Genomic DNA, 16,906 nt, shown 5'->3' on the forward strand with positions numbered 1-16,906 from the left:
ATTGGAAATTAATAATGTTATTATCAATTCTCTAAATAAGGTGAAATATTATCTGAAAGGAATCGTATTTATTACGCGATTATTAATTAGATTTCGGCATTCGCTCAAGAAAATTTCTTATAAAAAATAGCAGGTATCGTTAATTTATATACTTCTATACGTATATCATCATAACTATTGATATGACATATCGACGAAACACTTCTCGGTATAATTTTTTTCACGGGTATATCATTCTGTTGTATTTTTAATGAAATAGATGATCAACTTATTAGGAAACATTTGAAACATATTTAATATAGAAGTTTGAATATAATTCATTGAATCAATTATAAATTGATATTTGTTGTGAACTTTTGAAATAAAAATCAATAATAGTATCTTTATAAAACAATATACTGTTTAACCCGAAATAAGCATTTGTAATGATCTAGACGAAGATTTCAACCGATAGTACGTTTAATCTTATTATTTTTCCCAACGTCGTTTAACATCCTTGATTATTTTTTTGAAATACTACATTGTATAATATTCAGTAATCTAAGTGAAAACTATAAGTGCAGTTACAAAAAAGATAGAACAAAACTCAAGGAAAACAATGTAAATTGTTCTTACAAAATAACTCTCAAAAACAAACAAACAAGGTATTTTCTTTACAAATAAATTATTAACTAAACACCGCACGTATTATGCACGCTTGTTCACGCTACATGTCGTTCTGCCTTCATCAACATGTATATGTCGTGAACATGCACGTGCGCCTGTGCATGTGTGCATTGTACATTTGTAGTTAAATCTTTAAAATATTATTTCATTAAAACGCTTTATAAATACAACATAAATGAGTTGTATATTAACAGAACGAAAGCTAGTCACTAATCAAGATCATTGACATTAAAAAGTTTTACGTGTCAAACACGTCCTCCAAAGAGGCAGAGGCAGAAGGCAGAAAAAAAAGGAGACTAATAAATAACATATGTATATACTATAGCGTACACGTTTCTCTTAATTGCGCAAACTTTATATAGCTGCTACTGACTCTTTGTTTCGCAGTCAGTTGCTGTTACATTCGATAAGTGAAAAGACACGAGAGCTGCGCCGACATGCGTTTTAGTAAATTTCTATTGGTTTTTATTTCAATCATCATCATACAGTAACATGGTCATGGTTAATTTACTGATTCTTACCTCCAATTCACAAATACCTGAAACTTGAAGATATGTACTAGACGACATTTATACTTGCTTGCATTGTTTCAATAATTATTTTCTATTAGAACATAATTTTATTGAATTGACTAATAAATAAGCCGAATTAATTTTCACTTAACAATTCAAGTATTATTATAAAATATATTTCATTATAAATGCACATATACGTATATGTTTGTATGTATTTTAGGAAATATAATTAAAATATTTATATTTTAATGGTAGAAATATATTTGTGTGTACCCATAATTATTAACAAATTATAAGTATACACAATTTTTTATTCGGTTATTTCACGTTTTTAGTAAAAATATAAAACTTCATTGTTATACAAATTTCACTCTTACATCTAAGCGTAAATGCATAAACGTTATTATTATTATAAAAATAAAGAATTATTCTTGAACTGTTCTAATTGACTATAAATTATAAATTAAATGCCTTATCGATTAAATAAATTAATGCAGTACAAGTACATACTGTATATAAATAAAAAAAAACAACAATACTATTATAACTTAAATTAAAAAATTTACTTTCTATGCAAATTATCATATAATATGAGTTCAAGTTTATAATATTATACAAAATATACTATTAATCTATTTTTATATTACAATTTTTGTAATAATCACACTCTATATTTCATAAAATGTATGTTTCACTTGGTTTAATTTCAAAATGTAAGAAGAACACTAAATTTATGAATTAAACTAACATCCATCATAAATAATAATAATTATATCTATTCTATCATATTAGACACTTTTCAGATCGAAATATGAATTTATAATTGTAAAATAACATTATAAAGAATTTAAACATAAATATCTGCAGTCATATTAATTGTACATTTGAGACGCCTAATTCAAAATATTTTTCAAATATTTTTCAAATAAAGTCTTTCTCTTAACATAATATAATGTATTTTTTAAGAATATATAATTTTTCATTAAGATATGTTTTTCCATCATAACTTTATTATTAAACAAAACAAGAATACAAAACCAATCCTTTGGAAAAAATTCTCTTGATTTTTAGAGAACTTTTTAAATATTTTATAATAAAATTTTGAATTTTTTTACTTTATTCATAAAAAAATTAATAATTTAACAATATTTTCCAAAACTTAAAAAAAAAAATAAGATTTACATATTCGATCCGAAAGAAAAGATTTTAGATATTTTTAATACTATGTTTATATTAAATTAGATATGCTGTGTGTATACAATCATGCATATTGATATCAAAGGGTTCCTATCTTAATTACAATAATAATTGAAAATTAAATCAGCAATGTTTTTTAAGCAATTTCATGACCTACTAGTTAACAACAAGTCTGACGATGTTTTATAATTAAATTATTCAATATGTAATAAAAGTAAGGCACTAATTCTGAAAAAGGTTGTAATAGCTTTAAGTTTAACTTAATAATTCAATATCACTTATGTAGATTTTTTTACGAGGAATAATTGAAAACTATTAATGTATAATCCTAATTTTTAATAAGAATTTATATATCCTGCATTATTCGATATTTTATCATAATTATTCGATAAAAATTAGATTTGAGAAAAGAATAATTTTTTGTCTTTAATATTTTTGTAGTAATGAAAGTTTTTTATTTATTTGAAATAATATATATCACTGTTTAAAAAATTTGATTATATAAAATGTGTTCTTGTTTTAAATTTATTTCAATCTATTAGTGCAGTCATCTATATTAAATATATGCATCTAGATTCATAAAGCTAAAAATAAATTAAATCGAATTTAATTGAATTTTCATATTTTATCTTCAGTCATAATTGAATTTATTTTAAAAATTTATCACAAAATTAATTTTCCAATATAACATTTATATTTAATTAATTAAAAAGAAAATGGTAAGCTCATACTTCTACACAGAAAAAGCATAGAACATTTTTCATAATTTGAAGTTTAAATACTAAAATTTGAATAACAATTTTAATAGATTATGCCAAAAATAAAAAGTCTATACATGAAAGTTTTACTCGTAAATCGATGTAACAATGCTTCTGTCTCAAATAACATTAATAAAATTATAGTCCATAAACTGTAAATACCGTTTAATAGTACAATATAACAACATTTATGAATCCGGTAAATATACTAATATATAATAACCTTATTTATGTATTTTATATTATAAAAATATTTTCTTTTTAGAAATGTTATATCCATCTTTAATTATTTTACTCGAGTGGCTATGATTCTATTCTGAATTAGTACTTACTACATATTATGCATATGATTATAATGTATAAAGGTGCAAGTGCTTCGTTACGGTTTCGATAAAGGTTGTAAAAGCTAGAACGCCTTCATTGATCGTAAACTCTGTTTTTTTTTTATTTATTTTTTTTTTTTTATTAAAAATACAATCTAGTATAACATTGTGTAAATTTATTCATTGATAAGGACACGACAATTTTGAGAATGTAAAAAAAATTATTGTACCTGTAAATACCATTACCCGCGTGCCATTAATGTATCGTCGTAATAATTAAAAGTTTAAGTAATAGTTCATTTAAAATAAAAATCAACTCACTCTTTTAAATCATTTCGTGAATTTTAATGTAACAGTACTATAAGAAATTTATAAAAACTTCAATCTACATAAAATCAGTAATAAAGATATTGCTTTAAAAATAATTATAAAATCAGTTCATATGAATAAAAACTGCATAAATACATTAACATTAATATAATTAGTATACCAGATTATATAATATTGACTTAGTGCCTAATAGTTTAATGTATAACTTATTAGAAATATATAATTAAAAATACAAAATCAATCACATGAATATATATAAAATTATCGTTGAAATGAAAACGCGATAAAAAATAAACGAATCGATAATGGTTCAAAGATTTCCAATTTATAATGTTTTTAACAGATACATTCAATTACATTAAATTTACATGTAAATTTTAATTAACAACAAATTAGTATACAAAATCAAAGGGTTATAATTTATCCTTCAAATCATTCTTTCTAATACAATATTTACAAATACTATGTAGTTTAAAAAATATTAAAAAAAAGTTCACTTTTTTTTAAGTAAAATATCAAATGAGCTTTTTATAATGTTTATAATTTAAAAAAAAATTTTTTATAGCATTATATTATTTTCTGAAGAAGCTTTTTAATCAATCATTCAAGGTATTCAGGTCATTTGCTTGATCTATATTATATAAAACGTCGTATCTCTAGACTTAAATAGATATGAATTAAATAGATAGATTCAATGATCAATCATTGAATATAATATTATATTACATTTGTACGGTATATTTACGTGAACTTTAAATCTGACAAATCGCATGAAAATATTTTTCTTTGTACTACGTTTTTAGTATAAAGTCTACATTCACGCTTTCAATCGTCCTTGTTTTTAAAAAATATCTTCACATACATAAATTGATTATCTTTTTTTCTACAGAGCTTGCCAATATAAAAAATTCATATGAAATCTACATTTCCTATGACCTGCGATAATTCAAGCAATCCAAATTTATACTATGAAATTATATTCTTTGATTTCATTGAGATACATACAATATTAGTTATTAATTAACTTAATAACTTCTCTATTTGATACATAATCCAATAATTTAATTTTTTCGTTGTAGTATTTTTAATCAATTTAAAGTACAAATCAAGTAAATGAAGAATTTTCGTATTTACAGTTCTTATTAATTAAATTTTTTTTTAATTTTTACTTCAATATCTCATATTCAACCATCGATAAAAACTATTATTTATAGCAATAAAGTTGCACCTTCAAGATAATTTCTTTCTTTACTCATCTAGTCTATTCTAAAATTGTATTTTCTAATGACGCAACAAATTGTTCAAATTATTGATTGAATACAATTATTTTACATTTATTTTACAAAATAAATTCATTTTACATCAGTTAATCAAAGAAATTATTCAGAAAATTAAAATTAGAAAAATGCCTCTGTAAATGGAACGTGACAAGTTTTAAAACTTTAATCAACGACAATACACTACTCTTTCTTAATGTAGTTTTATCACATTATTTTCATGGAGAATCAATATTACGTCAATAGTATGTGTCAAGTATGTTCATTTACTATCTAAAAATATGTTTCTATTTATCTAATAATATGTTTGTATTTAAAGTATAGCAAATAAACAATAGAATTTTTATCTTAATAAACGTAAAGAAAAAAAAATTTGTTTAGTATTTATGCATAAAAATACGTTATATACAGCATTAAAGTGTATCACACGAATACCAAAAATTTTTTATAGTACATACTTATAATCACAAAATTAATAACGTTGTATAATAACAAAGTAGTAAGGTAAAATCGTGGTTGACCGCTAAGATAGCAGTATACAATCGTTATTTAATTATCGCTTGCTTGCTGTGCTCGTTAAATTTTCACGTAGCTATCGATATATACACCCATACATACTCGCGAATGCATAATATTATGAAATTTCTAACTCTTACTCGTAAATTTACATAAAACTTGGAATCTCTTGTTATTAAAATCAAAATTATATCAATAGCAGACAGAACAGTACATTAAAGGAGATTAAATTAAATTATTATCAAAAAACATTTAACAAGGTAGTAACTATATTATATATATATATACAAGTACATATATAACGGATATCATGGTTTTACCTTTTTCATTCTCTATAAAATAGATTTTAAACATATTATTACAAATTACACAATCTATATTTTCAAATTTTATGAAATTCAACAAATATATGAAACTAAAAATATATTTCCTAAATGAAATAAATTATTTATCTAAATTATAGACAGCTTATACGATCTTTTGATATTTTGTATTTGATAAAATTTTATCTATCTAACGAACTGACAAAAATATTAATGTAAATCAGGTAATAGGAAACTGTAGAAATAGATTAAGTATTTTAGTTAATTTCTTTTGAACGTTATTGTTTCTTGTGCATAATTTTTTGCTTGTATTTACATTTTTTTTCTTTGGTTATACGAAATATTAAAATGTGTATACAAACGATAAATAACAGAATAAAGACACAAAACAAATGAAGATAAGCGTTTCATCTATGTATCCGATGTTTTAAGAAGTGTTTCTTTTATTATTATTATATTTTTTATTTCTATTTGCTTACAATTTATTTAACAAGCTTTATGCAGCTATAGACTTAATTAATTCATAGCTCGTTCATAATTGATCATCGTGAACCAAGTTTAGAAAAGTGATTAGATTCTATCAGTCTCATAATCTTAATCTTTATACAAAAATTATTCTTTATATGAGTCAAATATATGTCAAATAGTAAATCATTAATTATGCAATTATATATCAAATCACACTTAACTAACGCTTCTATCTACTTCTCTTGTTACTTTACATTTTTTTCTTCAACTATTTTATCGATAATATACAATTCCTTAGGTATCTTCACTATCTTATAAAATAAATTATACAATTAATTCATGTTATTGTAATCCACGAATAACTTCTCTTAGCCTTAGAATATAATACATGCAAATAATAATAAAAATTAATAATATATCTGATTCTTGAATTAGCGATCGAAATAATAGAAAGATAATTTTTTTATTGGATCAAAAAAAATTAAATTAATTAATTCGCAGTGATCTCTTAAATCACACAACAAATTTTTATCAAAGAATTTACATTTCTCTCGTGACCCTCGCCACCCACAATTAATTTCTACATTTAGATTTCTATATAAATTTCTACGATATTGTTTAGAAAACTGTTAAAAATTCGCTCTAAAATTAGTTTTCATAAAACATACGTTTCAAAACATAAACAATTGTATGTCAAACTATATTCGATAACATCAATCATATAAAACATTGATAAATAAATTGTATAAAATTACTTATTCCACCGCTATAAATGTCCATGTTGTTTACAAAAAAATGCCATTTCGTAATTAAGAAAATGAATATTTCAAATATATAATACAAAATATAAATAAGTCCTTATTAAATGAAATTCGGATTATTGAGAATTTGATTGGATTCACGTTTACAACGTGAAAAATTATGCTACGGAAATATATTTTATAGAATTTATTATTACGACATATTTATTTACTAAGGCATAAATTTTTAACATAAATAAATTTTAAAAATTTATGATCGAGTGTAATTAAAAAGCCATTGATAAATACTTGAATGCAATCCAAATCACGCATGAATTTGTTTATGGAATATGGCAAGTGTGAAATGTAATCGAAACATTACAATAATAATTTAGAAAGGAGGAAATTATACAAAACTATTTTGTCCCCTGGTGTAACATAATAATAAGCTACAAAAATATATTTTTACAATAAAAACGATAAATTTGTATTAAATTTATATTACTTAACAAATAATGGAATAATGGATGATGTTGTATTGATCATTCACAGGTTGTTTTTTTATTCTATTAGATTACGAGCTTTAAGGAAATTTCTTTCAAAAACTTATCCTTCCTTGTAAAATTAATTTAAATTTGACTTTCGTTGATATAGCGCAGTTCATAGTTTAATAACTCAATATATTTTATACAATCGAGCTGACTTTCTTTATATACAATATGAAAATGTATACTTTACTTTGTTATTAGTCAAGTATTTCATCAAAATTTTATGATGTCAAAGTATAATGGCAATACTTGCATGTCGATCATCAAAATACAAATCTTGCGTAGTACTTGATAACTTAATTATCAACTCATAAATTTAATAATAATAAATAGTTGTGAAAATTAGGTTACTGTAGAGTTGTGCAGGCTTTATTAAGATGGATGAAACAAAACGATAGTGAAATTGAATTTTCTGCTTCGTATTAATTTCAATCTTTCAGGATTTTATTTTATTTTGTAAACAATTGATTCCTATTTTACTGTTATAACGAACTACTTTCGTCTAACGGTTTCACAACATGTTGAATGTAATTAATATTTGTTCATATTGTGTCAGTATCAGAATGAAAATTATTATTATGCTTCTAACACAATAGTATAACTATGTTTTAATGTATAAAGAAATAATACATTTACATTTGATTTTATTGTAACATAAAATATTATTAAAACAATAAAATATTATAAATCTGAAATAATATTCATGTAGTAAATGTTTATTTCCTAGATAACTTTATTATATTTTTACTATAATTTTTACTCTATTTTCAATAACTAATTAATAAACTTTCGATATTTAGATACATTATTATAAGAGTATTTTTAAAAATCTTATTTTTTTAAAAAATGAAATCTATACTAGTTTATTAAAATGCATATCCGAATAAATCAGAAAAAATCTAAATTCCATGAAATCTCACAAAACGTTGTAAAAACTCTTGTTTTGTATTACGAATTAGCGAGAATTTAACAAAATCTATTAATAACAAATTATAACGATTAATTTTATATAAATTTTCATGTGCATTATTTTAAAAGTATTATTTTTATTATCTTTAGACTATATTGAAGTTAAAATCTTCAATACCAATAAACTAATAAGATACTTACAGCGATGGAAAAGATAATACATTATACAGTCATTTTATTCAATTAATATTTTAATATTAATTTAAGGATTTTTTATGAGAATTCGCCGACTTGATATATTCGAATGAAACATTCCATTTTGACGAATAAATGTCTTTTTATGTATTGCAGTGACAGTCATGCTGATCTTATGCTTATATTCGTTTATTTCCTGCACAATGGCCACGAGTTTAAACAATCCATTATTAGCGGTGTCAGGAAGCATCGAAAATTTTTCTGTTAATTTTTTTAAGGTCGGTATTTAAAGTGTACATGCATAGATCTACACAGCATATTTCTCTATAATTTCTATTTCCGTATAATTAAAGGAAACACACGCATTGAGTAGTTGGTTTCTAGTACAAATTTTATAAATAATGACAATGAAATGAGCATGTATTTTTTTATGTTATCCATGCACATATTTGTTTTAATATACTCACTCTCTTTCATCAATGTTAAAGGTAATATTTTAGAACTTTATTAATAATTAAAATATGAAACTATTATACAGAAAATTAAAATTATAATTATACAGAAATAATTAATATATATCTTGTATAGAGTATATCTTATTTAATTATGATTGATACATTATAGGTATTTTAATGTATTTGAATATTCAATTGGTATCGGACTGTAATCGCGATTTGTACTGGATAAGTAAAACTCTTTATGCACAATAATAATTATTCGAACGATTAAATAATAATAGTACTGTTTTCTATGTTTTATGGCTAAAATATCTGAGTTAACGATCAAAGTTCCAAAGCTACGTTTTAATTGTTAATGTTTTTTGTAACTCATAAATTATCTTAAATAGCCTCATAAACTGCATGGTAATTTATAATATTACATGATCATATGGATATTAAGAAATACTTAGAAAATGGATATTACTATTAATGGATATTATTACTAATTATGAACCGTATGGATTATATTATTTCAAGATACTATCTGGAATTATGAAATTATATACAATCAACAAAATTAAGCGCCTTATTTAATAAATCAATTGCAAATATTTCTCCAAAGCTCTTTTAATTCCATATGAAAAATTGTTTTATAATTCTCTTCTAGTGGCCACGCATATCTGCATAGTGAACACCTTTGTTGTATATAACTTTTATACGCGTTACAGACAGTGGCGCATAACAGCAATTACGAGAATCTCATCAGTTCACCCGCAAGTGCCCATATTATCCTGTCAATGGCTGCGTATGGGGCGAATGATAAAACCGCTTTACAAATGCAAAAAATCCTACATTTGCCTAATAAAAAGAGCGATGGTCAGCAAGGTTTTCAGACTCTGTTGGAGCATTTGAACGTACGTTGCTTTATTAGCTATTGTTGTTAAAAAAAATATTACTAAGTTCTAGAAATAAAGTTGGGAATTGTTTAATATCTCAAGACGATTTTTGCACATTGAAGAAAAATATGAAGAAGAAAACACGATACTAATTGCTAGACACAGTTTCAAAGAATCATCGATCATATTGTCATATTGAAATATTCATATTTAACTCAAAATTATTCTTTTTAAATCTTTAATTTATATAAATAAAAATATAAATAAAAATATAATTCTCATATATTTACTATATTGAATCTTTTTATGGCACTAACATTTGAAATATTAAGAATATACATATATATATATATATATATATATATATATATATATAATTTATAGAACACAGATAATTAAATTATCACAATAATAAGCATCGATTAAATGAATTTCTTTAAAATGAATGCAAACATATTAATTAATCACTTTTTAGGTCAGTAATAAAGATGTAACGTTTAACATGGCCAGTAGAATATATATAGCCAACAAATATCAATTGAAAAACAAGTATAAAGAAATGATCAATAACTATTTCTTTTCTAATGTCTGTGAGCTAGACGTCACCACGCCACAAAAATCTGCACAATTGATTAATGCTTGGATCGAGAAGCAAACTAGTAATAAGATTCATGATATTGTCGCAGATGGTGAGTTCTAAATAAATTATAATTTATATCAGCTTAAACTCATTAAGAAAACTTTTGTAATTTTAGTAAGAAGTATATTGATCTTTTATCTTTAAACTTTTCAAGTTTACTGACAGTTATACTTCTATATTTCTTAAATGTGATCATTGGAATTTAATTACGACATCGAGGTGCAATTTGGCACCAGATTTTTAAAAAATCACGAGGATTTATATTGATAAAATTATACATATCTCTATATATATTATATTTAAATACAGTGTATGTGTGCGTGCGCGCGCGCTCTTATATAAATAATTATCCTATGAAAATATAAAATTAACTAAAAATTAATTTCTTTTTATATATTTATATACGTAATAATGTCATATTTTATTAATGAGCATATAAAGAATCTTCCGTAACATATAGAAGATAATTTATTAATAAATCATTAATGTATTTTATTGTAAGGTTTGTCTGACGATTAAATTAATATTTCATTAATATTCATCGCTCAGATAATTCAATGGAATAGTGTAACATGTAATTGATTAACTTATGTTTAAAATGTATTTGAAATAATAATTTGAAATGATTTTTTATTATAAAAGATTATTTATTATGGCTTTAATATATGAAAGAACAATAAAAATATAAAAAAATTTATATATCATTATAGGAGATATCACTGCGAATACTTACATGTTTCTCTTGAATGCTATATATTTTAAAGGAAATTGGAAAAAGAGTTTCTTAGAGAAATCAACTGAGAATAAAAGCTTTTATATTAGTAAGAAAATAAAAAAACAAGTACCAACTATGTTCAATTATGATGAGTATGTTAATGGTAATCTTCCAGATCTTAAAGCTCAATTCATTGTATTACCTTACAGGGTAAGTCTAATATCTTTTACCCTATAAGTGATAAACAAACTATAATCGATAATGCAATTAATTATATTTAGTCATTATTGCTTACTAGGCTGTTTAATTAAATATTTAGCCATAACTAATTGTTCTATAATAATAATATTACTTAATTATCTATTAATTGAGAAATTAAGGTATTAATAAATTGTGAAGAAAAAAAAATATTAATCTGTTGCAGTTTACATAAATTACATAGAACGTGAAATAATGTATTGAAAAGTATACATAACTATCTAATGTACCTAAGTGTACATCATTACTATTACTTATTATTTTACAAAAGTTTTTTAATGTACTTTAGTTTAATCCTGTGTTAAACAAAGCTGAAATATATATAAAAAAAAGCCTCAAACTAGAATTTTGGCTTTTTCCTTAGAAAATTCATATTTGGATTATGTGAAACTATATCCTTTTTTGTTAAATTCATGGGGCTCCATTATTAATATCCAATATACAAAATGCACTTGATGTCACGGCACGCAAATAGCGCTGAAATTAATTGCCAATTAGATGCAGACTGAATATAGCTTATTTAGCTCGAGACAAATTACATGACTTAGGAAGAAACCATATTGCCATTATTTTAATAATCATACTAGCTTGCATAAATTTTATTTTATTGTTTGACATATCTAGGATAATAATTCCTTTATTAGCATTAATATTATATATTTCAAATATTCAAAGAATTTGAAAAAAAATCACCAATTAAAAGCTATTAAATTGAATGTAAGTCAAATAAACTCACACCTTCCGACGTCTTATTATGCAGCATTTTTCGTTTCATTTTCACAATAATAAAGACTGAAAATATATTGCTATCAGTCAATGCACATACAAAACTTTGAATGCATGCACTTGTATAATTAAGTCTAAATATAAATTTACACGTGTAGGACAAGTATTTTCTTATTTAATAAGTTCTCCATTCCTTCTAGAAATATTAAATCGTACAAATGTTAATGCCACAGCATTGTTAACATTAAAATTGTTTTTAACTTTAGAAATCTTTTTATTTAATATTTAATGGATTTTAGTAGAATGCTAAATTTTGAGAAAATTATAGAGCTATACATGTATACATAAAATTATAATATTTAGAGAATTCCATTTCTATATATTTTTTATAATTCTATTATTATTAAATTTGAATCTCTAGAAAAATTTTGGAATAAAAATTATATATTCTTTTACCTTTTTAATCGACTTTTTTCATTGTAAATATGTCAACTTTCATTCGTCCAACTTCTTATAAATTTTGTGACGCTAATTCGAAATATTATCGTATCTATAATGTGATGCAAACCTCGACCTGCAGTATTCCTACTATTATAATTCTTACGGCTAGCTCCGTATAATTAACTTAATATGTATAGAATGTAACTATTTAAGAAGCAAATATATGGTATAAATTCGTACTATATTCGTTACATAGAAAGGAACATTTTTCATTACATTAAACTATTATTAGTTATGCATTATCATAAAATAATAACAAGACATATTTTTTTAACACAATTGTAGAACAGTGACTTATCAATGGTTATCATTATACCAAATAGGATCGAAGGCTTAAATAATTTAATTAGAAATTATAATTCGTTAAATTATACTCGTCTTGATAAGGATGGCATTTTCGAAAAAGTCTATGTGTATCTACCGAAATTTAAGTTCGAGAGCACAATCCATTTGAAAGAACCATTGAAACAGGTTTGTCATTGTCTTAATCTAAATCTTATATTAATTTGTTAATTTGTTTAATAATCAAATTTTGTTCCAAATTCAAAATAAATACAAAAAAAACAATTTTTAGAATATTTAATAAATTGCAGGGATTTTATTTCTATTACAATTACTTATTTTATACATATATTAAAAGTGAAATAATATTTTTCTTTTTAATTTTCGCAAAGACAAATAATCAAAAAATTACTGATTCGATTTTTTAAAATAAACAATTGCCTTTTAAATTACTTAAAAACTAATTTAATATAAATAGTGGATAAATTTTAACTAATCTTTCATTTACGTTATTAATATTAACGAATATTTATATCAATAGTTAGGGCTAACAGAAATGTTCACTGAAAAAGCAAACTTCTCTGGCATAAGCAATAATCCATTGTTAGTGAACTCAATTATTCAAAAGGCTTTTATTGATGTGAACGAAGAAGGTACCGAAGCTGCAGCTTCAACAGGTAGTTTATTTACTTTTTTGTATTATTTTTCTTTAGTTTTGCTTCTTTAATAATGCCATTTAATATTATACAAATAATATAATATATAACTGTAAGTACCTCATATTATCTCTTCATTTTTATTTTAATTATAGTTACTCATATTTTAACAATTATTCCACAATCATCGTTCATCTATACAATATTATTAATTATTTTTGTTAGTTGGACATCATTTTAGTTGTGTTTTTATACTACTCTTTTTTTATGGATTAAATAAATATAATATAAATATATATATATATATATATATATATATATATATATATATATATATATATATATATATATATATAAAATTTTACCAATATATATATATATAAACAATTTTACCAAATTTGTATATAAAGAGTGAGAATAATTGAAAATTTATTATTATTCGAGATTTTTTATTCTCATGATTACAATTTAATCAGTCACTCATATATCTACTTGGAAATTTATTTTTATTCTATTAAACTTTAAAAAAATCAATCGATATGTTTCATATAAACATGAATAATTAATTTCTAACAAGAGTAAAAAAAAACATGTAACCACTTTTGGAATAAGACAAAAGTTACTAAAATGATCAAATATTGAAATTCATATTGTATTTATAATAAACATTTTATTTATAATAATTTGTCATTAATTTCATGATTTGGATTGTAAGTTTTTTTTAATAGATAATGTCATAGAAAATATAATAATTAAAATGTGGAGAAAATGGTAATGCATACGAAAAGATTACAAAAGCTTTTAATTGTTAATTAATCAGTTAATGTGTCATCAATTATTGTGAGAAATTTAATTATGCTATATCGTTAACATTATTATAACTTGAAATAATTTTATTGAATACTATATAAATATATGATTTTATTATATTTCATTATAATAAATGCTTTTAAATAATATTTTTCTATTAAAGGAAAGCATGTATGTAAATCTAAATAGAATTAATCTATTCTGGATAAATCGGAATATTTTGTATCCGATATGCCGATTTATTTATTAAAATTGAAGTATTGTATTCGTAACTAATAATTTCTGTAAAACGTATACTTTAATGATACATTTTAACATATCTTCTTCTTTCAATTTTTTAATTGAATCTTTTGAACTTTACGAAACTCTATAAAATTGATGTTCAATAATAATTAAAATAAATATTGTCGTATTATTTAATTTAATTAAAAAAAAATTCATATGTTTTATAGATATTCATTAAAATTTACACAATAAATACCATCTATATTAAATTCTAAATGAATTTTTTTTTACAAATTTCTACTATAATAATCCATCATTTGAATTGTTTATATTAAATACTAATATTACTAACAACAATAATAAATTGAAATTAATAATATATTACTCGATCGATTAATATAATTTTTTATGTTCTAGTCTCTATGATGGTTCCGTATTCATATAATTCAAATCCTCGTACAATAATAGTCAATCGACCGTTTTTATTCCAAATAATTGATACTCGAAATAAATTGACCCTATTTATTGGAGCAGTTACTGATCCAGAAAAACACTAGCATTTCTATCAAATTAAATTTGATATGAAAGTATTAAAATTTAAGTATGTCCGTTAAGAACATGTACTTTATTTAAAAAATTATATCAAAATAAAATATAAATTTACAAAATCGAATTATTTTCTAGTTTAGTATTACTTCGCCTTCAGTATTTTTTGCATTTCATGAAATTATTAAAGCAGTTGAAAACAGAGTTTACGTAAGATTATTTGGATTTATTATAATTTTATTTAAATTAAATATATAAATATATAAATTAATAATTATTTGTTCTAGAAAAAGAAATCAACGTGTATCATCGCTTCGCTTAAACTGGCAGAAAATAATAAATGATAGTCTAAATTTAACGATTGTATAATCAACATCGAATAAAAATGATTTGGATTAATAACAAACTCGACAAAATTTCATCAACATTAACTTAATAAAATTATTAAAACTTAATTGTCTTAATTATAAAAAAATTATTTTGTGGATTTATTTAATTATAACGATGTTTTTTATTTACACTGCGTGAATGCATTTTTGCTACTTTTTATTTTATTGAACATACCATACTAATCAGTTCTAAATAATTAAGAGATCATTATTCTTAAATAAAAAAAAAGTTATTTCACCAACTTTAGTAACTGTTCGTTGATATCGGATATTATTTCAATTTTTATGAATCGAACAGTTAAAAATTCGACCCCTGTATAATAACATTGTATTTGAAAGTTTACTAGATTTATAATTTTTTTCTTTTTATTGCTATTTCACAATTAGTTATTCTTCTGCAGATAAAAACTCTGTTAAATGAATCCGCAATTAAGATAAAAATTGTTGTTTTAAATAAACTAAAAATAATCTAAAATTATATTATAATTCATATTCAAACTATAATAAATGCAAATGAAAAGAGATCAATAAATATATAATTATCAAATTTATCACTAAACTTTTGTTTATAATGTAATAAAAGTAATTTTTAACCAATTATGTTAAATAAATTGAATCAATTAAAGTATATTTTTTTATTTTATTTTTCATGAGTACAAAAAATGTTTACAAATAATAGTTGCATAACTTTAGGTTATTGGCACATTTTATGCGAACAATGAAGAAGTCAAGTAAGGCGAGGCACATTATTATAAAGCTTCATTTTTTTCTCATCTAATATATCTCCAATACTTTAAGAGTTTATATATATATATATATATATATATATATATATATAAGAGATCAATACTTTATAACTAATTATGAATTTGTGCAACTACTGTTGCAAAACAAAAAGAAACATTTTATTTTTATCGTTTTTTATATGTGACTTATGAGTACATATAAAATTGACTGGAAGACTATATTGTCAAAGGCAAAAGCTAATTGCGATGAAATCACAAATTCTCCAAAATATTTCTGGAGAATGAAAGTAATAACAAAATTAATGATTTAT

General features: G+C 22.6%; 1 protein-coding gene across 2 annotated transcripts; it reads left to right on the forward strand.

Annotated features, from left to right (window-relative positions):
• The first annotated feature begins 1,052 nt into the window (after positions 1–1,052).
• LOC105362084 (serpin B6-like) lies at positions 1,053–15,670 on the forward strand. 2 transcript variants are annotated; one of them, XM_011499421.1, is made up of 9 exons: positions 1,053–1,113; positions 8,922–9,043; positions 9,934–10,119; positions 10,577–10,790; positions 11,452–11,666; positions 13,227–13,412; positions 13,765–13,900; positions 15,332–15,515; positions 15,599–15,670. In XM_011499421.1, the coding sequence occupies exons 1-8, from the start codon at positions 1,104–1,106 to the stop codon at positions 15,469–15,471; spliced, it is 1,209 nt and encodes a 402-aa protein (XP_011497723.1). In that variant the 5' UTR covers positions 1,053–1,103; the 3' UTR covers positions 15,472–15,515; positions 15,599–15,670. The 2 variants fall into 2 exon arrangements, with proteins under 2 accessions (XP_011497723.1, XP_011497722.1); XM_011499420.1 differs by having other exon boundaries at positions 1,057–1,113; positions 8,919–9,043.
• The last annotated feature ends 1,236 nt before the right edge of the window (positions 15,671–16,906 follow it).

This window comes from Ceratosolen solmsi, unplaced genomic scaffold, assembly GCF_000503995.2.
Source record: "Ceratosolen solmsi marchali unplaced genomic scaffold, CerSol_1.0 scaffold35, whole genome shotgun sequence".
In the NCBI taxonomy this organism is placed as follows: Eukaryota; Metazoa; Arthropoda; class Insecta; order Hymenoptera; family Agaonidae; genus Ceratosolen; species Ceratosolen solmsi.